This window comes from Branchiostoma lanceolatum, chromosome 14, assembly GCF_035083965.1.
Source record: "Branchiostoma lanceolatum isolate klBraLanc5 chromosome 14, klBraLanc5.hap2, whole genome shotgun sequence".
NCBI classification, from domain to species: Eukaryota; Metazoa; Chordata; class Leptocardii; order Amphioxiformes; family Branchiostomatidae; genus Branchiostoma; species Branchiostoma lanceolatum.
In genome coordinates this window covers 17,422,866-17,446,573 of record NC_089735.1, presented here as the reverse complement: position 1 = coordinate 17,446,573, position 23,708 = coordinate 17,422,866, and the positions used below count along the sequence as shown (strand labels likewise).

The window sequence follows — 23,708 nt, the reverse complement described above, 5'->3', positions numbered from 1 at the left end:
ATGTTTTGTATAGAAGCCGTGACAATACGTTCTTGTTTGTCACGAGCTAATTAGAAAAAGGTGTTAATATGACACCTACCCATAATCACTTGGGGCAGATTGGCAGGTCTTCCTGAAAAGCAATTGAAATAATCAACATCTCCGATTGGGCGAATCACAGGTTTACAATGTCAATATGCCAATCACGGCTCAAAGGCCGAGAAATCCTCATTGAAATTAGTGCGGATGTGTGGCGGTGACGGAGGGAAGGCGGGGTCTGCGCCACGATACCTCACACGCAGTCGGGGACACGCGCGCAGCAACACGCCACGGACGCCGCTCGGGACTGCTACCTACAACAGAAGTGACAACTCCGCGACTCAGACCACCGCCATGTGGAAATTGGGACTGCTTCTGGCCTGTGCATTCCTTTTGGACCAATCTGCGTCCAGACCGACGAGCGGTGATCGAGACGAGCCCGTCACGGAGTACGAGGCAATCGAAAGACTGAAGAAAGTTTTCGGACTGCCTGAGAGACCGCCGGCGCCCAAGCGACACTTCAGGCCGCCGCAGTACATGTTGGATCTGTACAACACCATTTCAGACCCGGACGGGATCGTGCGATTTCCCAACCCGCTCTCCGCAAACGTCGTCAGAAGTTTTCCCGACAAAGGTACGTCAGTTTCAGTGTTCGTATGAGACAGGGAATTGTGATACCGGAATTATCTAGTCTGATATACCATTGATACACACCTCTGAGGCTAACCGCAAAAACAGCCTGGACCCTAAAATGTAGATAGACTTTCTACGGTGTGCAGTAACGACTAGCGATTCTTCCGAATGGTTGGTATTGTGTAGCATCTGAAGCCAACAATGTAATACCTATTAGATTGAGGGAATGTGTATCAAGAGGGCAGATGGTTATCACTGTTTGTGTATGTGTATTATAGTCGTGTCGGTTCTCCAGTTTTGGTAATTGGAGTAGTTCGTGAAAACGGTCGGGACGAGCGTACTATTTGAGCGCCATGTGCCCGCCTGACGTTGGTTTAGCTCCTGTGGGATGTGTATTGTAAACGTACGTCAGGACTTCAGCCCGCCTTTATCCACAGGTGTTGGGCTATAAATGGCAGTTTTTGATCGAGCGGAAAATGGCCGACAGTCTTCTAGAGCACCGACACAGAACGAAGACGTGGTCATTTACATTACATTCGGACTTTCTAAAGGGAAATGCAATTTAGGAGTACACTGGTTTCACACGCGAGATGCCGCTAAGTTTGCACGTCATGGGGAAGGGCTTGATGATATGGCGTGCGGTTTCTTTTTGTGGACTTCAGGACCAACGCACATGTAGTTATCTCAAGAAATGAGAAACACGCTCTGTGACTAAATAATTTTCAATCACTGCTGTTCACCATGGATGAAAAAAAAAGGTCCTTGGGAAAAAGGAGGGTTGCTTTCTTATTTCTATGAAAACAATTTCCTCTCAAAGAGACTTGAACACGGCCCTTGCCTCATTAGATCACGCCGTAGGGTCTCTCTCCTCCCCACCACACTCACATGTGTCCAAACGTCATGAGGATATTTCTTACGTCAACTGGATGTTTGCAGTTTTTATATGACCCCGGTAGGTAGGACGGGTGTGAGCACATCTGCTGTCAATATTGTAGCTACCCAGTGAAACACGCTGAGTTAGTTTTGGACTCAAACCAGACGGTTTGGAATAGGGGCTCGTCAAAGAGAAGACCACCAACGGTTTAAAGCTTCTCTCGGTGGTAGGTGAACAGACAAAGGACTTTTTTTCATATCTTTAACTAATAAATCTGTGGTCACAAAAGGATGACACTAGAGTGTTTCCGATGAAGTCTGTCCTGGCCATGAGTTCTAGTATACTGAGCCAGGGACTGATGCGCAAAAAAATCCTACATATCTTTGCGGGTTAGAAATCAATATCTGTGCGGACGAAACAATAAATGTCTGTTAGCGTAAGATCGACTGGCGAGTCTTTCGCCTTTGCTGTTCTGTATGAATTGAAGTAACAATGGCTCTTTCTTCTGGTCTGAGACTTGCTTTTGACGAGAATTCTTCCCTTTATCGTGGGTAGAAACCATAGAAGTTCCTTTCATCTGAACAACAAGGGGAAGAGGACTCTTCATCGTTGTGTATTTGTCTAATACACTTTCACACATTGAGACTCAAGTGCCTCGTCACCAACTTGACCAAGCGCACAAAATGAATACATGACGAAGGTGTGAATTTATTGATGGTTCATGATTGTCTCCAGGATGTCGGGTGATTGTCTTCGTCGATGGGATAAGAAAGGGACGATTATCGCTTCCGAGGAAGAAGCACATTGTAATTTGCAAGAGGACAAAACGTCGTCAGGCCGTTTTTCTCCGCACTCTGACCCCCGGGAAGAAATCAACAAGACACATCTGGACAGAGAGGGGAGGGGAAGTGGTTATGAGTTAATCTGGAGTTACGACTACTGTATAGTTACTCTGGTGCAATTGAGCGTCAGTTCGAATAAGCCAAGACCATTGCTAATAAGAAGTCATGGGGCCAGGCGTGCCGTTAGTCTCACCATACAAGAGCAATGTGTCCGCATAAGCACTACAGGACAACAGTGACCAAACGACGAACAAAAATAGTTGTCTATAGTTTTAGAACGATGGAAACATGGTTTTAAAACCAATTCTAAATTTATTCAGCAACATTAACGTTTTCTTTGTGACAAAGAGATCCCTTCAGATTGTGGCTGATAAATGTCAGGTAGTCGGTAAACATGTTCACCTAATCAAACACGCTGGAGAGGGTGCAGATGTCCAACACACATGGCGTACACATGTAGTGATGATGTACGCTTCGCACTGGCGCAAGGGCAAAGGACGGGGGAGCAGACGACTTAATGATTTCGTGAAATGAAAATGGACGAGAGCCCAGTCAACAAACATCGGATCTGTTGGGAATATTTGTAGACTTTTTGATAGTGTAGTTATGGGGGCTATCCAGGCCACTACATCCACATATGCAGACCATATGTTTCAATAATCAGGGCCAGAGTGGGGGAGAAGCCGGTCGGCTACATGGCGATTACTTACCAACATTTCATGACATTGTCCTCCCGTATTCTGTCAAGACGGTATATATTACTCACTCATAAGGGCACAATTCAAGGTCTGCAATGTTGTTAAACACAAATGAAGCATGACAATGACCCCCGTTATGTTTTCTGATTCTTCCAATACAGATGTACTACACAGAAGCTTCTTCTTCTTCAACGTGTCCTCTGTGTCGACCACGGAAAATGTCCTGGATGCCGAGCTGCACCTCTTCAAGGTCAGGCCAAGATACACGTCCAAGTTCATGATGAGGAGGCAACATTTCTACGAGGTGAGTTGAATCTTGGGTTACCTGTATCTGTGACCGTGGAACTGTTATAACGCTGAATATGTGATGTAGAGATACTGAGCGCTTTCCTATCACGACATCAGCGGATCGGTGACAAATCGTTCGGTATACTTTCAGGGGTTTTGAATTTAACAGAGCCTTCCGCGATCTTCCGTAGTTGCCAAGAAGCCAGAATTTCCAAGAGAGGGAATGGAGCTATCCTTGAGCAAGAGGCCAATATTGTATTTAGCAAAACACTACACCTCTAAAAGAATGTAGGAATTATATTTTGTAGTCCACAGTTTTAATGCAGATTGATTTTGCCCACATTTCGTGTCGGTGAGGTCGTCTTTTCAAGAACTCCAAAAGTCCGGGTACTCAAGACCTCGCCGTGGCTGTGATATAAAGTGGTTTTGATAATGGGAATAAATCTTGTAGTTTGGTTGGATGAAAGGTCCACTACTGCAGTGTTTACAGCTGATTGCCCGTGGCCCTCGTCAGGTCGTGACTCGTGTTTGTCCAGGTGCCGCAGACGGAAGACGACTGCATGGCAGTTGTGTAAACCGGTTTGTAAAGAGAAGATTTTTTAGTAGCGATACTAAACCTGTTATATGTACTGTACATTGTAGAGAAGTGTAACGACCCCCATATTGTTCCGCCTCAGGTGCGTGTGTATCAGATCATGGCACCGCAGCTCGCCTGGCAGGTGGACGGGAACCGCCTGGTGTCGTCCCGCCTGATCGGACTGCACGGCTCCGGCTGGGAGGTCTTCAACATCAAGCCTGCGGTGCAGGACTGGGTCGCTGACAAGAACGCCAACTTCGGCCTGCTGGTCACGATAGCGTCCTTGACGGGGAGCAGCCTCGACCAGACTGTCATCAGGTGCGTCTCATTTTCTTCATAAACCTGTTCTTTTTGTTTGCTTTCTCTGATATTTTCTTTCGCCATATTTACCATGGACGTGGAGTTTTTGTGCATGTGACTTACCTTCTACATTTCTGTATCTAGATTCGCCAAAAGGAAGGAGCACCACAGAAGTAAGGAACCAATCCTCGTTCTGTTTAGTGACGACGGCAGACCGAGATCAGCATCCGCAGCCACCTATGAAAGTATGTAGAACATGTTTCCCGAAAAAAGTATTTATGTAGAGGAACATTATGAAAAGCCATGAGTTACTAACAGTAGAATATAGTTGACTTCTGGGTTTTTTTCTGTGGTCCTGCACGAAAAAATGCACTGTGATATTTCGCATGCATTACCTAAATACCACGATAGAGGACGCTGTCATCGCCAAACATGTAACATCCAATTGTTTTGTCTCAGGTGCTCCCAGTAACGGTGAAGACTACGATTACCACGACAGCACGTCGACAAACAAAGAAATCTTGAACAACTACTATGACCCAAGCCCTGAGACACAGCAGCAGTGGCGAAACGAAAGGACAAACACGGTGGAGAAATCAGCGAACAGAAAAAACAACAGAACGCGGGTCGAGAGGGCGGCTCAGCGGTACCCGACGTGAGTTAGCTTACTGGAGCAATTCATGATTTAAAACCTAGTTTCACAGTCCTATCTTTAGTCACTGGCGAAAGACAGCGAATGCTGTCTGAAACGTCTGACTGTTTCAAAATTTTATCCAGTTGCTTGAGTAACTATTTTTGGCGTATCTCACTATCTGGATGTCTAACCTTCATCAATAGGTCTTCCTTAGTTTCTTTCTTTTTCTACACTTCCTTCCATCCATCCATCCATCCATCCATCCATCCATCCATCCATCCATCCATCCATCCATCCATCCATCCATCCATCCATCCATCCATCCATCCATCCATCCATCCATCCATGCATCCATCCATGCATCCATGCATCCATGCATCCATCCATGATCCATCCATCCATCCATCCATCCATCCATCCATCCATCCATCTTTCCCTCAAACTCCGCATCCGTACCTAACTACTTTCACGCTAAAGCCCATGTCCTGTATTTGTTTCAGAAACAGACAATTCGAGCCGTGCACTAGACGCAACTTGTACGTGGACTTTGACGCCATTGGCTGGTCGGGATGGATCATCTCCCCTAAGGGCTACAACGCCTACCACTGCAAGGGCAAGTGTCCGTTCCCCTTGGGCCAGTCTCAGAAACCCACCAACCACGCCACGGTTCAGTCCATCATGAACGCGCTAAGGTCAGTTGTTGGAGTCGTTTTAGCACAACTTTACAATTATCACCGCTTACAATCCATTAGATCATCTGACATTTGGTCTTTTACATAGACATGGAAAATTTGTCCATTTTGATCATTTCGAACAATTTAAACTGATCGGGATTCGTTGTCGGATTCACGGTGTAACAAACAGCCAAAGTTTGCTGCCATTGCTAAATGTATTGTCCCCCCCCCCCCATAGGTTACAAGAAGACGTGGGCCAGCCATGCTGCGTACCCAACAAACTCTACTCCATCAACCTGCTGTACTTCGACGACGAAGAAAACGTTATATTGAAACAGTATGACGATATGGTAGCAGCAAACTGCGGATGTCACTAGTACACCATCCTCGCTAGATACAGACTTTGTAAAAACAGACTCTCATCCGTTCTTTATATAAGACTAGGTGCCACGAAACGAATACCGATCCACGAGCGGGTGCCATGGTACTGTCAGGTCCATACTTTCCGTATGCTTCAGGTTCGGTTGAAATTATTTCATATATTCAAGGGTAATAAAGACTACCCATACTTTACAATCAAAACAAATCATTTCCACAAGAAATCAACTGAGATGGACACAAGGGAAACTCAACGAGACATCAGAAAGTAGATAAGACCGGCATGTATACTCTGAAAGTGACGCTTTGACTCTTGTTGTTATGGTGATGTACGTTGGGATACATTCACGCAACCAGACAGGGCTAGGGAAAAGGGGAAGCGAGACAGAGAGGTTTTGAATGCATACAGAAGTAACCTTCTTATTAACGACCGTTTTATGCAAAACAAGTCAGTGTTTTTGGTACCTTGGTTTTGGATGTTTGTAGAGGCACCCTTGGTGTTTGTACGGCGGGAAACATTTTCTCTGGCGCACAGGGAAGGTAAACACTCCCGATTCTCCCCAGCTTTTCTATAAATCGGCGCCTTGACCACAATGGTGGTATTGTTACTGTATATAAGGAAATATATCGCGTCAGACATCTTGCCAGTCATGCGGAGTGACGAGGGACAGATTCAAACATAACAGTCAGCCTGAGCTCAAACTGCCACTTGTCAAATTGTGTAAAATATAATAAGTACTAATAGTTTATTTATAGAAATGTGAATATACAGATTTTTTCCCTTTCTGATGGCCGTTGGAGAAAGGGTATTTTGAGGGTAGTTAGAAGTTGTCACCAAACTGAACATACGCTGACACAACATGACCGCCGGTGTAGGTGTTGCAGTCACGCTGCGACAGTTGTGTGTATCTAATTGCTGTAAAAACGAGATGTTTCCGTAGCTGTAGTTTATTTATACTTCATACTTTGTACTAACGTGTTACGCATAAGAGAAAGAGGATTTGGAAAACGTACATTTTATGTTTGAGATGTAAATATGGTATTTGGAAAATTTCTACATTGTCTCGTCTTGAATAAAAAGTAAAGAACCAGTGCTGACCTGCCTCCAATACTTATGCCTGATCAACGCCATGATAGCACTAATTAACGGATGACAGGGTTAGAAAGATTGATTAACGATGCCAAACTTTGGGGATAGACTTAACACTTAACTACCATTACCATGGAGCTTCTTCTGACCAACATAGAATCCACTTGAAGACAATTTCTACATCTTCTGTTTTCTGGCTGAAGCCGTGTGTGAAGCGTTTTCTGCGTAAAATGGGGGTCCCGTATTCGAGGAGGTGCCTCGAGCACGTTATGATAGCCTCATTACTCAGGTGGGTACCTATTGCTGTAATGATGCAACCTGGTGAATTTATTCTATGAACTTATTACTTATTGCCCTTTCCAATTGCACACAGTTTGCTATGATCGCACATTCATGGGCACAAGAGCTGTACAGTATGTAAATGGTTGCGAAAGAAATGTGCCAAAATTTCCCTCGATATAAAGTTTAAATTGATCGCGCTTGAGGAAAAACGGAGATATGATAGAACAAGTTTTCGAACTTTTTGTGTCGAGTTTCAGTTTAGAGCGATGGACGGAAGAAGAGACGCCCTGCAGCATTTAGCAAAATTGCAGTCTAGTACCAACAACTTGCGAAGATTAGTATCTCTCATGAATGTGTCTGCCGGTGAATACGGGCCCATCATGTTATGTTCTCCGTTTATGGCATTTCCCCTGCAACATTACAGTAACTAGAGTGCCAAGACCTCATAGTCATACCTTCGCCCGATTGCTGACATATCACAAATGTCTCTTATTGATTATGCAAAGAAGGGCCTCATTTGCATACACCAGTTCAAGATCTTTTCCTCACAAATAAGTCGTCCAAAGTATAAAGGTCTTATCTTAGCAAATAAGGCTATTCTATCACTTCTTCATCAATTTTGCCAATGAGGTCCTGATTTGCATAATTTATGTTTTTAGAATGTTTAACTTCCAAATGCCGCAGCTGTGAGATCCTCGTCATTTACTATTCAACTACATATAGTATTTTCTCATTGATTATGCAAATTAGGTCTTCCTTTCTATGATCTATAGCTATCGATGTTTTTCTCTTTCTCAGTAATATATGTCATATGTTTCAATAGTTCTATAATGGAACGCAGTGGATTTATGAATTTTCCCCATTTACCGTGCAGATAGGACCCTGACTTGCATATTTACCATCTAATTATATTACCCATCACTTAAGCTATCTACAATCCAAAAATCACGACGATAGGTCAACCCTTTCTTGAGTTATTCTTTTTCAAAGACTGAAACGAAATCAGCCCCTGCAGTTAAAAAAAAAGCTGTTGGGGCATGACGTATGTCATTTCTTCATGACCCCAAGGGCCCGGGCATCTACCTTCAGAAACGACCTTATCACGTCCAGAACACGAGATATAAAAAAAACGGAATATCGAAGTTCTAATGCATTAACATAGAAAGCCGATGAGGGGGTCATAATTCGATCTTGTCCTTTTTTTCTCCAACACCTATCTACATACATGTATATCAAAAATCATACAGATCCATCCACAACTTCTGGAGTTATGCTGTCCGGCAACTTGACGGGAAGAAGTTACATAATTTGGTATGGGGCCGAGGATGTGAGAAGGTCGGCAAACATTTCCCCATTACTGTGCATTTGGGAAACTTTCCAGTATCCAGGGCCCCACTGCAAAGCAGTGTAGTGCACTGAGTTGGGCCACCCTGGCTAAATAAAACAGAAACAAACAAACTTTCGCTAGAGGACGCTGTGATTTTTTGACAGCAGAATGCGTTCGTCGGTATGAAAGGATGCCTACAACTTTTAGAGTTCTTGTTACCTTCGCCGAGAAGGTTATGCAGAGGGTAGCGTTTGTGTGTTTGTGTGTTTGTAACAAACAGCATAACTCGAGAAGGCTTGGATGGATTGTGTTGATATTTGATAGGTGGGTAGGTCTTGATGAGACTTGGAAATGATTAGATTTTGGGTCCCCTAGCGGCTTGTTACGGAATTGCAGCAGAACTTGCATACTTTCAAGGTTAGATAAAGGTTGAAAAAAAAAAACTTCCTGTTTTGATATCTCGTGTTCTGGACATGCTATGGTCCTGATTTTTGAGTGGTAGATAGCTCTTTGAACAGAGAGTAAGTGGTATAGGTTTTGGCCCCCTACCGGCTTTTTTGGAACTGCAGGAGCAGGTTTTGCTTCAGACTTTGAAAGGGAATAACTCAAGAAGGGCTTGATGGATGGTCATGAATTTTGGTAAGCTTGAGTGATGATGTACATGATTAGATACTTATTATGTGAATCAGTATCTTATTTGCATAATTAATGAGGAAAGTTTATACATCCGCCAAATTCCATGACAGCACTCTCAAACATGTGACATACGTAACTGAGGAGGAGAGAAATATTAATAGATATCAACTATGCAAAAGAAGACCTCATTTGCATAATTAATGAGAAAATACTATAACCCAAGCTGGGCTTGATGGATGGTCATGATTTTTGGTATGTAGATAGATTACGCGATGCTTTGTATGATTGAATATAATTATGCAAATAAGATTCTAATTTGCATAACTAATGAGACAATTCTTAAAACCCACTGTGTTCCATGATATGATTATTCAAATATGTGGCATTTGTAACTGAGGAAGAGAGGAATGTTAATAGATAGAAAATATGCAATTGTAGGCGCAATTTGCATAATTAATGAGAAACTACTATAATTACATACAGGTAAAAGATGTCAATTTCATCATTGTGGCATTTGAAAGCTATGTGAATGTGAACATCGTTGAATCAAATTATGCTAATAAGGACACCATTTGCATAATTGATGATAAATGTTAGCATAACCTTCTTTGATAAGCTCATACTTTGGACAACTTCTGTTATTTAGGTGAAGACGATCAACTGGTATGATTTATGATTGATGAGAAACACTCCTAGATACGTCAGTCTTAAAGGTTAAAATCATTTGGCGAAGGTATGAGGTCGTGGAACTCTAGTTAATAATGAGACCGGCGATACTGGTTAGTGGTTAGCTATTTCTCCTTTCTATGGGTGACTTTCTCAATTTCAGCCATTATCTGACCCGACTGACCGTTCCATCTTTGTTGATTTTTCATACAAAAAAAAAACAGCAAAACGACTTTAAAGACTTATATGGATGACAGCGCGCGCATCAAACTTCGTCCGTTTCCAAAAAAAGACGAAGTTTGCAACCATACTGTAACGTTACACACACAAACTTGCTTTAGTCCAAGTAACGTTATCTTCTGGCCATGTGTAACAATTAAGCTGTATTAGAGAAAGAATTGAACCTGTACATAACAGTATTAGTCTTCAGATATAGTAGAATATCACGTTTTTAACATCGCTGTTATTATTCGTATCCCACTGCTTTATCACTTGACTTGTACTTAGCTCTTAAGAGCAGAAACATACAATAAAGGTCTTTCATCAATTCATTCATTCATTCAATGATATTCTATTCAACGATCATTCTGTTTCACTTCAGGGATTGAAACGTTTAGTATTGACCAGGGAGGTTTATATCCTTGTACTTGTACTGACTGATCTTGACTCTGGTTTCGTGTCCTCCTCACCGTTACTTCCGTCTCTTTTCGGCTTACTGTGGCGCGGTATACATGAATCACGTGACATCACATTAGTAAAGACGGAGTCAGATAACTTCACGTTTAAAAAAAATCCCTTCTGGGCACACATTACTCATAGGTTAACAAGAAAGTCTGAAGAAGCACTGTGGCGTGGAAGGAAAGCTGTTTCAACGTTCAATACCGACTTTCAAGTCTTCCTATGACAAACAATGAAACATGGGTGGAATGACGTCGTTGTTTCAGTCTCTGAAGGTCTCTGAACTGTGAAGTGTGAACACCGTTCGTGGGGAAATCCACTGATAGACGTATTACTAGGTTGGGATTTCCCTGACTTTCTACCTCTGACGTCCATCAGAGCCGGAACTGTGACCATACTACCGTGAGCTCCCCGGTATCTCTACGGTGCTGGGAGTGCTGCCCGCCCGTCCAGTTCATCAGCACAAATTGGGGTATTTTTACGGGGTTGGTTTCAATAAATTCACTCACGAATGCAATAATTAGAAAGGCCGGCTGGAAAGATAGGCTGTCAGAAGAAGGCCATTGCTTATTGAGAATGTTGACCAGGCTAAGTCGAGGTCCAGGTAACGTTAGTATTTAGAATAAATAATGCGGAAGTCCCCGTGACGTCACGTTTAAATATGGCGGCGCTCTAAGCTAAACTGAAGGCAGTCGATGTAGAGTTTGGAGCTGTTTCTGTCGTTTAGAGGTAAGTGTTGTCTAACGCTCAGCTTGATGCTACACTGATTATGATTATGAATTATTTGATGGTCGTGGATTTGTTGTGTGAAGCCACGTTGATGCTAGAATGACAAGTTTTTGGGGCATTTCGCTGCCGATTTCACAGTTGTGATTTTTGTGGTGTTGGCTGTGTTGCGTGGGGGAGGGGGGCAGTGTGTTGGGCTGCATTTCAGTTTGTATTCTGGCTTCTATTCCTCACGATATGGCCGGGGATAGCTTCTCAGTGCAGTTATAAGGTATTATAAAGTTCCTAGCCGTTGTTTTGGCCTAAGTGACAAAGGAGTCTCCCTGAAAGTGGCGGTCATTGTTGTCGTTTCACGCAGGATCCTCACGGGCACAACGGCGCAGGAAAGTCTTTGTATATTTTCTCATGAATGCAGGGAATCAGGCCTAATTCTGACTTAACTAGAACCCACTGTCCTTCGGCTACTAAAAGGGTACATCAGTGCAGGGGAGGTGGGGTGTTTCGTTTTCCAGAAATCCCACCTTACGAGAACAGAGGTGAGAGAACAGAGTTGAGCGGATTTTCCTAAGACTAGTGAGAGTAAGACTGTCTGTACGGTTTGTGCCCAGGGTAGTGCCGGTTTGTTGTCGTATTTCATAAGGCGCGACAACAGCGGAGTAGCTTGAAGTGAAGAGTTTATATGAGGAGAAAAGGACGTTAAGTTGACATTCAGAGCGGAGTATATACCATCCACATGAACCCGATCAGCCCATGACCCGGTATTCCTTTGTACAGCCTGACCCCATCTCGCCTGGGGGCAGGGCTGCTGATTTTGTTTGGTGTGAAGTAGACCGTGCCACCAACTCAGCACTCCTCCCTTTATATAGGCCAACTCTAAACAAGTCTTATGTTCCTAATCATCCCAACTTGTGTGGAAGTGGTCTATGAATGTACGTTAACTATAAAAACTACTAGCTGTTGAATATAGCGTTGGTTTGAAGTTAGGGTATTTGAGTTATTTTTGCAGAGAATGTTTGCTTGGAATGTTAGCATATACAAACACAGTGGGAATCGTCAAACACTTGACATATCGTTAGCTGGCGCCATGTGCCTGATTTCTGATGCCACAACAGTGCAGATATATAAGGTGGGTCCATATGGCAACAAAGTCTTACCGTAAACAAGATATCAACTTGAATGCCCAGGTATGCTGAGTAAAGGGTCTGTTCGGGTGTAACAAACATTAGCTTCCTGTCCAGCAAATGTTTGAAAATTTCCAGCTTTAGATCTGGGAGTGGCAAACTTGGGAGTAGAATATATTTACAGTTGCATTTTTTATGATTTAAAATCTTTACAGAATTTATTAAGTTGCAAATACGCAAACCTTTGCTATTCCTGAAAACAAGTAAAAGTTCATACGATTACATATGAAGTGACAGTAGAAGACCCCAATGATGCACAAAAGATTGACATTCTTGACTGTTCTGTGTTTTATTTTGACCTAGGTGCCAAGCTTTGTTTCTCTGTCTATCCGGTATCTGTTCCTCTTCTTGTTCCCTTTGTACAAAGAGGAAGGATGATCATCTGCTCTGTTACCTGGTCTCACAGGTGGCACCGTGGCAGGCTTTTGGTCTCTGACATCCTGTGTTTGTTGTATCAGGTTTTGATTCTACAGTAATTATGATGGGGTGCCAAGTTTGAAAGAGTGACCAAGGCCTTGCCAGGAGGCCATCCCTTGTCTTTAATGTAGCCCTCTCTCAGGGGTAGATTGAAAGCTACTGGGGGTCTGGGCTGTTTGTTACACAAAACGTATTGTCTGTTTGAGGGGATTTAATCCAGTTGGCAGCTGGGGATGGGTGGCCTGAGAGTGATAAAGCCTGACCCTGTCAAGAAGCACGGCAGAGATCATTCCTCAGAGTTAGGGTGGCCTAGTCAGGAAAACTTATCTCATCGCCTGGTTCAAAAAGAGATACACAGACAATATTGGATTTATGAGGTTTTTATACATGGCAGACTTAGCTTGATTACAGGCAGTGCTGGTATTAATCATAACATGTACTGTGATGTTATGGTATCTGTTTTGATTTGGTTAGTCTGTGGGCTGCCAACTACTTGTGTTGACCCGCCCCGAGGTGTATATGGTGTCATAACGCCTGGCCATGTGCTATTTGGTGGTTATAGCATATGACCAGGCGTTATGACAACATAGACACCGAGGAATAGGCGGATCATTAACATATAGCCTATCCAAACTGACCCATATAAGAGTAGGTATTCCTGTATGGCGCATAGATCCCTTATATGCATTTCAGAATTTACATTTGTCCTTTTTGTACAGAAGATGATAGATTTCATTTCGAAAACCAAAATGTCCACCGATAATATTTAGCAACATTGCAATCTTGCCATGTCAAATCTTTTTCAAATCTATTCTAATATCTATTATCATCATTCCTCCCTACTGGGTGTCCTTCTGATTGGTCAATGCTGTGGGCGACTCCACTTACAGTTAGGGGTGAATACTGTTTTCTTTCCGCCCGTTTAGATTTGACTTGTATTGAAATGTTTTATTCTATTTTGTCATATGCTTACAAAAGATTTGATTTATTCTAAGATAGTTAACATTTTTGGGAACAAATAAACATTATACGAATGTTAACAAAAAGATAACCTCCCAATCTACATAATGGGACGGGTGAACAGGTGTTTATGGCGTCATAACACATAGGGAATGGAGGCGTCTGATTGGTCGACGCCATCTGGCTATGTGATAATAACAGTTAATGGGTTGGGGCATTTGTGCGCGTGAGAAATTTATGCGTGAAAAAATAAAGTTCATGAAATGTAGCAGAAAATGTGCACTACATAATTCTCAGTCAGAAAAATGTTACCCCATGATAGGATTTTACATCTGTTGAAGTTTCCTGAATTTTTGGTTTGAATTTAAGGTCCCCTGGGAATAAAAGGGCTGAATCCCAAGGGATTCAAAACCTTTTTGGGAGTTGGAGACACCTGTTATGGTAAAGACACACAAATAAGGTACAAGGCGTTAATGAACACAGACCCGATCTTTGAGCATTGAACATATTTATTAACAATTTCAAGCCAAGTTAAAGTCTTTATTCATTCCTCGGGTACATACGGTTAGATCAGTAACAGTTGATCACACCAGCACTGATGAAAACAACTGTTCTGTCCGTCTGTAACACCTTCGCCAAGTTGCTGGTACCAGAAGGTGGTTTCGGACTGGCTGTTTCCATTACTGCAGCAGTATGTGACTATAGGTAGTGCTGTTGCGAACTCAAAACCACTGCGAACACTGTTTTCTCCTCACAGCAAAATTAAATCATCGCAAACTTAAATGAATTTACAGTAGCTTTTATTTAACAATTTTTCTCTAGTACTACTGGGTAGTGGCAGGATCTGATTCTGAATACTTAATTCTATATGAAAGGGAGACAAATGAAATGTAGTTCACTGAATTTCAATACAGTATCATAAATGCCATTGATAAGACCAAGTTACAGATGTACATGTATGTATGAATGAGAGATGTGTAAATCAGGAAGCTGGTTAGGAGGGCTTATTGAACTTCATTGGTCCCCCATAACCCCCAGTTAATCCTGCTGAAGAATCATCCTACCATGACTAAAGTAACCTTTGACATCTTTACTTGACTGTGCAAAAAGGCATTATAGGTCTCTACCTAGGAGATTCTTGGATTTGTTACGCTGACATTCTCAGGTAAGAAACAATCTTCCTTGAGATGGAAGGTGCCCTCTTACACCTCCTACACCCTAGGGGTTTGCAGTTGTAATTTGTCAGGGTACCTTTGGCTGGCAGCCCCAAGATTACAGGAAATTTCAGGCTGCCATGACCTTTATTGGAAAGTGTTGTGTGGTGTCTCCAGAGTTAAGTTTCAGATGACTGGAGAAAAGAAGCTATAATGATGTAACAGAAAATATAGCAACTTTTGTTGCAAACTGCAAAGGATTGTGAAATCCTGAACCGTTTACCATTAACGCCATTGTTTCTTGGGCAAGATATGGGGTCGTGGAACTCAAGTTTCAGCAAGTGGTTTGTTTGTTTGTTTGTTTGAACCTTTGTTGCTGAGGAGATGGCTAGTCCACACTAAGTATGAGTTATCACAGCCAATTCTGTCAACTTTCACTGTTGCCATCAGTTTGCAAGGTCAAAGGCATGCAATGAAGTTATCCAATGTGCTGTCTTGTACCATGAGTCAAATTATTACCTTGTTGCTTTGTTATTCTATTAGTTGGGCGGCATTTCCGGAAGTGTCTGTAAGCTACGGAAGTTTTGGGATAGATGTGGCATAATAGGTTGGTACATATTTGATGTCCCCAGTCCCTGTGGAAGGCCATTATTCAATAGACTGCCAAAGTCCTTGGAGTGAGCCCAGATTAATCCACATAATTGTATTTTGCATATTTGATACACTATTGCTGTCTAGATTACTGTTTATCCGGATATGAAATGTTGCCAGATGCCCGTCTACGTGTGTTTAAAATTGAATCTTGTTTCTGGATAAGGTATTCAAGTTCAATATAGGGGCAAGTAATTGGTGCAATGAAATTATCAAGATGATAGAATGGGTCTGAAGGTCTGTCAGCTTTTATTAGCCATGAGGGAGATGTGAAACAGCATGGCGGGAGTATATTATGTTCAATAGGGTGCCAGTTTTATAACAGCCTGTGTTCCTATTTGCATTAAGATGAAGAGAAAAAGATACTAGTAGTCTTAGAGGAGGAAAAAGGAGGTTTTCGGGGTATTTTTCAAAAATTCATGGTTGAAACAATTCTGTCAGTGTAAGCCCCGGTTAGTACATAGCCGAACATGGCCCGACCATGGTTAGGAGTGATTCGGCAGCTAGGTCAGCTGTGGTCGGCTTGTGTTCGGCTGAGTCGGCTGGTGTTCGGCTGCGCCAGCCGGATGTTTTAAAAATTCGACTCTAGACGGAGGGTCTGGAATGGGTTGGCTGGTGTTCGGCTGGTGTTCCACACGGTCTGCAAGTGTTCGCCTGGTTAAAAAAAATGTAACCACTGCTGACTTATTCCCAACTAGTTTCCAACCTACCCATAACTCACCCCAAGGTTGTAGATAAATCTCTGCTAACTCATCCCCAACCGAATTGACTACTACCAGAACGTGGGCAAAGAGGCCACAGCGAAAACAGGGTCCTTATTACCTGCCAACTGGGCCATGAACGGCTTAAACCCCATGTCATCACCCCTCACAAAACTTGTTACTAAAGTCACTGACCACTCCCAGAAATCCTCTAATGCCTGAAATCCCCCTAGTGAAGACATATGACCATTTTTGGCCATTTGCTTTCTGTATCAGCCAGACACTGTCAGCTTCAAGATAAAGCTATTGATTTTTTTGATGGGATTGTTTCATTTGAAGTCACAGCTCTTGCCTCTTCCTAGTCATTTAACAAGCCTTTGTTTCTGGTGTGGACATTAGGAATGGAATCCATGACTCTATCCAGCTTTATGTAGAGATACACATAATCTAATTAATGAAACTTCCATTTTTTTCTAACACTACAACCATTGATATGTAGTGTGCAGACTATTTGAATTTTCATATTTGGTTTTAAAGTAAAACCAATGCATTTTGGTCACATTACTCTTGGACTGTGTCTGTGTGTTTTTCTCAAGAAAAAAACTTGTTTTGTTATAAGTTATAATAATGCTTGTTTGACTGTGATATACAATTCAAGTACCAGAATAGTTAGAAAATATGTCCCAGCATGGGCATCTATGATCCAGTTGTGGTCTGATTTCCATGCTGTATTGAACATCTTCGTTACCATCTGATCAGGTGTAAGATACTGCAGTTGAATGGGTGATCGGAAGGTCACATGGACTAGGGTAGAGGCTTAATGGGCTGTTTCTGGGATATCTCTGCCATGGTATCCAAATAATTGAACTTGGCAATGGACGTCCCTACGGAGTGATGAGAAAGGGCTTAACAGTCTGCAGAGGGAAAATTGAGAAGCTCCCAGACTGACTTCAAGATAACAGGAGTCTATGATATATAAGCTTTATAGTTTATCATGTGTCAGTCATTGGGAATTATGGACAATGTACTTCTTGATCATTAGTAATATATGTTAGACCATTATTATATGACATTGTTGTTACCATGGAGGGAGGGGCATATGGGGAGAGATAGAAGGGAACAAAGTACTTTTCTTTTTCTTTGAATGAAACTATAAGGCATGAAATTAAGCATCAAATTGCTATTCTGAAAAGATTGATGTGAAATTTTCCTAGTGATGGCTGTTACAGGAAAAGTTGAAATAAAAAAAATGTTTGACCCTTGACCTTCCTCACGAAACCCGCGGAGCCCTAACCCCTAACTTCCGGGCTTCGAGCGCTACACGCGCGCAAAGCTGTTTTCTTCTGGAGAATACCTTATCCTGGCTATAACCGGGTGCAGCACACAAGACATGTTTCTGTATCCCTGATAAAACCGGGACTGGCAGCTTAAGGGTTAAATGACTGTAGAACTCATGCATGTTTCATTGTCATTGCCTCCAACTTTTCATTGTATTGATGCATTTCCAGTATTACATCAGTGTCAAAACAGAATGGTGTCACCCTCCTTCTTAATTCCAAAGGAGTGAAATGTAATTATCTCAAACTAACCCCAGTGGGTTTGACTGACTCTGCAGGGTTATACTTAAACATGTATAGCCAGTGGGGTCACTGTTAGACAGGTTGGAGTTTTTGTAGTTAACTTGTCTAGAGCACTGCCCACTCTAATCTCAGCCCAGGCCAAACAATTTGTACCTGGGTGCAGAACTCATGTTAAGGTCTCATTCCTGTATTACTCCGAGTGGGTACCCTAAAAGAGTCCGTTGCCCCAAAAATGAACGGCTGCATGTACGTGTGTCTATATCGGTTTAAAAATTCCTTTTAGCTAGCCCAGCTGATATCAAGCGTCAAACAGATGAAAGCTTGTTTGTAACGGAAGAAATTAACAGGTAAAGTTCGGCAGGCGCGCGCGAGGTCGGACGTCCACAGCTGGACATTGGTGGTAATTCGGTCGATAACTTTCAGCTGGAAAGTGCCTATTTAGGGGGTATAGCCAAGTGCCGTTTGTAATTGCAATAAAAAGGTATTGTATGCCAACTGGTAGTTGGCAATTTTTTCAAATGATCTAGGGTAGATGAGCTCAACAGAGAATGAATGACCTTGGTGCATTTCCTATAGCTTCATTACGAACGCGCCCATGTAAGACACGTTTTATAACATGTAAGCCTATGGGGCGAAAAAACTCATGAATGAGACTTTAATGTAGGTGCACTGATCACTTGTGTTATCTCCTACTGCCTCAGTGTTCTACATGTGTACTCAAGGCGACCGTATTCAGTGGTAGCTCGGCTGTATTTGGTGAGCACAATGTGTGAAGTACAATCTCACATACACACACACACACATACTCACATATACACGCATACTCACGCACGCACACACCTAAACTTCTATCTGATCCTGTTAAGAAGTACATAATACAGTATGTTTGGGATGAGACATGAGTACAGATCTCAGTGAGTAACTGGTACAAAGTTAACCATAAATCAGGTTACCAATACTTCTTTACTCTTCGGCACTCAATGACATAATCAGCTTAATTTTTCTTTAGGTTGGAATGCATAAATCTGCTCCGTTTTGACTTTACTCCATTGGACAAGTCACTCTAAAATAAGTGGTCGGTATTGTAAGTTTTTTGGAACTGCCTATACTGTACACAGTCCATGACTTATGTAAGCTTGCACCTGTAGCCTGGATGACTGGTCCATTGTCATGACCAATTGGCTAGAATGACAAGTGAACACGATTTGTCCTTGGGGTGTCAACTTCTGACAGTAACTCTTGGTAAGGGGTTACAACTTCCTTCCAAGTGTACTAGGAATTGAAGCCTGTGATATATCTTGTCCACTGATGTGTTGTTTCTCTGCAAGACTAGGCAAAAAATGATGGCTTTTCTTTCTTGGGTTCTTGTGTTTTTCTACTCTCAAGTGTCTGGTTTTGTTGCGATGAATAAATTGGCCAAATGATATTTTACTAAAAGTAAAACCTATAGTCTATATATGCAGACCTTTGCACAAAGGCAGCTTTTGAGAATTTTTAGAATACCAACAGCTAGATAGATGTAACATTCAGCAGTGTAGCTTTGGTCATTACCTTCTCCACTCACTCTGGCAGAAGGTTATATTTTAGTTAGCATCCTCATAATCAATGAAGAAGTGATACAATTTTATAGTGGTAAATGACTTGAAGCACTTGGAAGTTAGACTTAGAGCCATCTGGATATTAACGTATCAGAAGGAAACATAATTACGTGTTTACATGTAAAACTGTGTAATACATAGTACATATTAAGTCCTTTCTTGGAGAACCAGTTAACTCAACTGAAATGGACCTCTTTCTAAAGTTGTGAGTTTCAGCCTCATTTCTTCATTCTACACTTGTTGGTACATTTGTTGGGTATCTAGGAATGATGATGGATACTAATGCACTGTCTGACTGCTTTAAGTATACCATACTTTCTCGATTAAAGTACGCACTCCATTTAATTGAAAGTTTTCAAGTATGCACCACTGATTCTCGGCTAATTGCAGACAAATTTGCAGAGCTGAAACGTAAAGTGAAAAACCTCAAATAAAGTATGCACCCCTTCTCCACTGATTTTGAGCACATTTTGGACCAGATAAATTCAAACTCGTGGTGGGCCAGAGGCTTCTCTTCTCCAGGTAAATTTGCTTAAATCAGGGACTTCACAGAATGCCATTGTTTAGATTCATAAAAGATTCTCTTTTTGTTTACCCTGCCAGCATTGTCTCTGCAAACTTGAGAATTGCCTATGACAAGTTAGAAATTTCTCGAATTGTCAGGTATTGAGCCATGCATTGTTGCACCACAGCTGGGTTCTTGGCTTGTTTCAGCGAGGGTTTGAGGACCTCTTCCAATTTATCTTGGCGGTAACCTCAAATGAAGTACGTACCCCAACTTTGGCAATGACAAATGTGATGCCTTAAGGATTTTGAAATGTTTAAAAAGTGCATACTTTATTCGAGAAATATGGTATTATCATAATTAGTGTATGTATATGATGCCACTGACAGGCATAATCTCTAGACCAAAATGTTGGCTAAAGATATCTTTTATTTATTTAACTTCTCTGGAGAGTTGACTATTTTACATGATGATGATTATGTGCCAGGGACATATTTCCCTTGGATATGTGTCTAGCATGTAGCTAGACTTACTGATCATACTGTTTCAGTTACACTCTTGAACTCCTGTCTGCCTTGATTGGGTACCCTGAAAAGTAAAAGTGGTGCCTCGAAAGTGGTGCCTGTTCCATGGTAGGAACATGTGGATGACTTTGATGTATCACCTGATGTGTTACAGCCCAGATACTTGGTATTAGGGCTGAAATTGCCCCTCATTTACTTTCCCCTGAAGAGAGGGACTTGATTATGTTGATAGGCACGTACCAGTGTCATGTACATGTGACTTGGATGCATGTATTTTGATTATATCTTTGGGCAGGTATCTTGCTAAGCCTGTACTGAGACAAGTTCTTGTGTGTGCCAGTGGAATGTCAAGTAGATAAGATTCAGTTTCAAAGTGCATTTGTAATACTTGTATTCAACTTTGCTGGCAGAGTTGACTTAGAATCTAGAGGGTCTTGGTTCAAATGCTATACCCTAATATGTACCACTTTCAACCAATTTTCTCACTCCTCAGGTGAAAATAAGTACCTAGTGCAGTAGTAGCTTCGGATAGAGATGTCTTCCCAGATGGGACGTAAAGCTGGAGTCACATTGAGTATTGGAGATTCTTTTTACACAACCGGTAATTCTCACCTGCTGACGTTTCGGTGTCTGTCAGACACCTTCTTCAGAGCTTCTGACTGGAGTACTGCTTCTCACCGCTATAAGTAGCCGATGTAGGAGTCACATTGTTTGAGGAAAGCCAAACCACAAGCAGTTTAAAGAACCCGCCACACTTACCTTATTTTCTCGATTAAAGTATGCACCCCCGATTCCGGGAAAGTTCTTGACAAATTTGCGTCTCTGAAACGTAAAATACAAAAACCCGAATAAAGTACACACCCCTTGTCCGGGCCGACGCCACAGTTGAAATGTCCTGACCAGTATATGTCTTGAAGGCAGTTCCTACCACAAATTATTGTTTTAACATACATTTAAGTCGTTAATCACAGTTAACAGGCAATGAGATACGCATCAAGTTTCGTGAGACATCCATCCAGCAATCTTCCGCCCGCGCGGTGGGCGGAGAAGCAACGCCCCACTTTTCAAATGTTCAAAACGCACATGTTGCCATCCCCGGCTTTCTTACATTTTGTAACATGTTGTCCGACTTGAGCTGCTACTCAGTGCTCGCTTTTCCCACAGGGTGAAGATAGTAATTTTTTTTAGAAAGTTTGTTACATTATTTCGAATTGTATAAAACTTTCACTTTTCGTAGTGCGCGTGCTATTCCGTAGTCATTGAAATACATGAGCTACATGAAGGAGATACGATATAACATTATTTTCTGCCTGAAATTGTAAAAAACAATATGTAATAATAAGATATAGTGTTAAAAATTTCCTTGAAATTTACACGCACGATATATAAAAACATGTGGTTTGTTGAAATACTCCAGTTAGTTTGTGAAAGTAACGGAGAAAACGTACGGCCTGAGTGTGAATTTCAGGGTTGCGAGGCCGGCGTATTTTCTCAATACAAAGCAAATTGGAAACGACTGATGTATTACGTGGGACTGCGCATGTTTTGTAAAAGTAAAGAGGAGCCGCTTTTTGCGACCTGCCAAACATTACCAGGTGCTCTAGCAGCGCTGCGGGAACGCTCAGTAAACTGTATAAAGAGTAGCGAGCGGCTAGTTTCGGACGGTTTTTGTTTACCTGCTGACATTGACATGTACAATCACATACGTGATTCAAGCCTAGCTCGGCCATCTGAATATGGTAAATTTATGTAAACATCACGCGCATCAAAAGAGCCAGTGACAGCGCCAGGCTGGCAGACGGTTGCTATGGACTGGCGGTTGCTAATATAATGATGGACGACGGGCGCCTCTGTTCTGTGTTGAGGGCGTGATCAACGTGTTGTTTTTCCAGAAGCCGTCACAACTTGCCGTTGCAAGTTTTTTTTTATGATAGATAAGCGATATTTGTGTGAACTGTTGCAAGAATTTTAATGCCACGATACAACTAGTAACCGGAGGATTTTAAAAATCATATTCGACGCTATTTCTTCACACAAGGGATTCGATATTGGAAACAAGGTGTGGATATTGTGGCCAGGATTGAACGCTAGTTGGCGGGACTTGTTGTGCTGGTGTAGCTTCCGTGTCACTTCAACAATCTTCGTCGATTACAGCGGTGCCCTCTGTACTCTTGGAAATATATTAAAAATATCTAGGACGCTATACAGAGGGTACATAGCTTCGCACTCTGTGACATTTAACGGTGGTATAAGGTTTGAACAAATAATTTTAAATAAGCTAAACATCAACTAAATTTGCGTACATCTTAAATCTTACCGTTCGTAAATCTTCTTCCACTTGATGGTAAACTCACGGTACCGGTGAATCTTTTCGGGATTTCTTGGGCACTGGGATCGGCTGGGTCCAAACATCCTTGCGGCACGACTCCGTGCGCCAGGTGCCATTAGTACGATGACTTGTAGTGTAGTTCGGAACGTATCTATTTTTCGTGTTAATGTCAATAATACACAAACGAAACCCTGTCGTTTATTGAAGTTCAATTTTATTCTTATGCGTCAACATTCTTATCTAAATGTTTTATGGATGAATCGGTGTAACTCGAAGCTACCCGCATCCGTGTTCCGGCTGGTTTGAGGTTCTGCTCCGAATTTGTCCGGACAGTGACCTCAAATAGATTACGCAACCCCGCTTTGACGATGGCCGGAGGCACTTTTCGGATTTTAAAAAGTTTTAAAAGTGCGTACTTTAACCGAGAAAATACGGTAGTAAGGGACCTTACCGGTGTGAATAAATCAAACCTATCGGTCTATCTTATGCAGCTTATACTCAACATGCAAAACTTGTTTGTTATGCTATCATGGAAGCTCATCTGTGTCAGTAGTAATCATAATACAATGCTAAACTTTCTTCCAACGCTATGGTATACACAGGATCAAATTTTAGACGACCACTGTCGCCTTCTTCAGGATCAATAATGACCAATCACTCCCGAATGTATACCCGCGAGAGTTACAGACACGTGACCTTATTGTCACTTGCCTTCGTGGATACGTGACGACAGTGATGCCAGGAAGTTTATAACCCTCTCTGTTGAGTGATGGCTGGAGTGCCCTGA

General features: G+C 42.1%; 2 protein-coding genes across 3 annotated transcripts in view; both read left to right on the top strand.

Annotated features, from left to right (window-relative positions):
- The first annotated feature begins 142 nt into the window (after nucleotides 1–142).
- LOC136448088 (bone morphogenetic protein 2-like) lies at nucleotides 143–7,007 on the top strand. Its single transcript, XM_066447209.1, has 7 exons — nucleotides 143–652; nucleotides 3,227–3,369; nucleotides 4,031–4,248; nucleotides 4,375–4,475; nucleotides 4,690–4,885; nucleotides 5,365–5,556; nucleotides 5,777–7,007. Exons 1-7 carry the CDS (start codon nucleotides 226–228, stop codon nucleotides 5,913–5,915), a joined length of 1,416 nt encoding a protein of 471 aa, XP_066303306.1. The 5' UTR covers nucleotides 143–225; the 3' UTR covers nucleotides 5,916–7,007.
- Nucleotides 7,008–11,191: 4,184 nt separating this feature from the next.
- The window catches only part of LOC136448117 (bifunctional heparan sulfate N-deacetylase/N-sulfotransferase 1-like), a 117,893-nt gene continuing 105,376 nt past the window's right edge, over nucleotides 11,192–23,708 (top strand). For both annotated transcript variants that reach the window (XM_066447261.1, XM_066447260.1), the window contains exon 1: nucleotides 11,192–11,324. The gene's annotated coding sequence lies outside the window, so the exon portion shown is untranslated. The remainder of the gene's footprint in view (nucleotides 11,325–23,708) is intronic.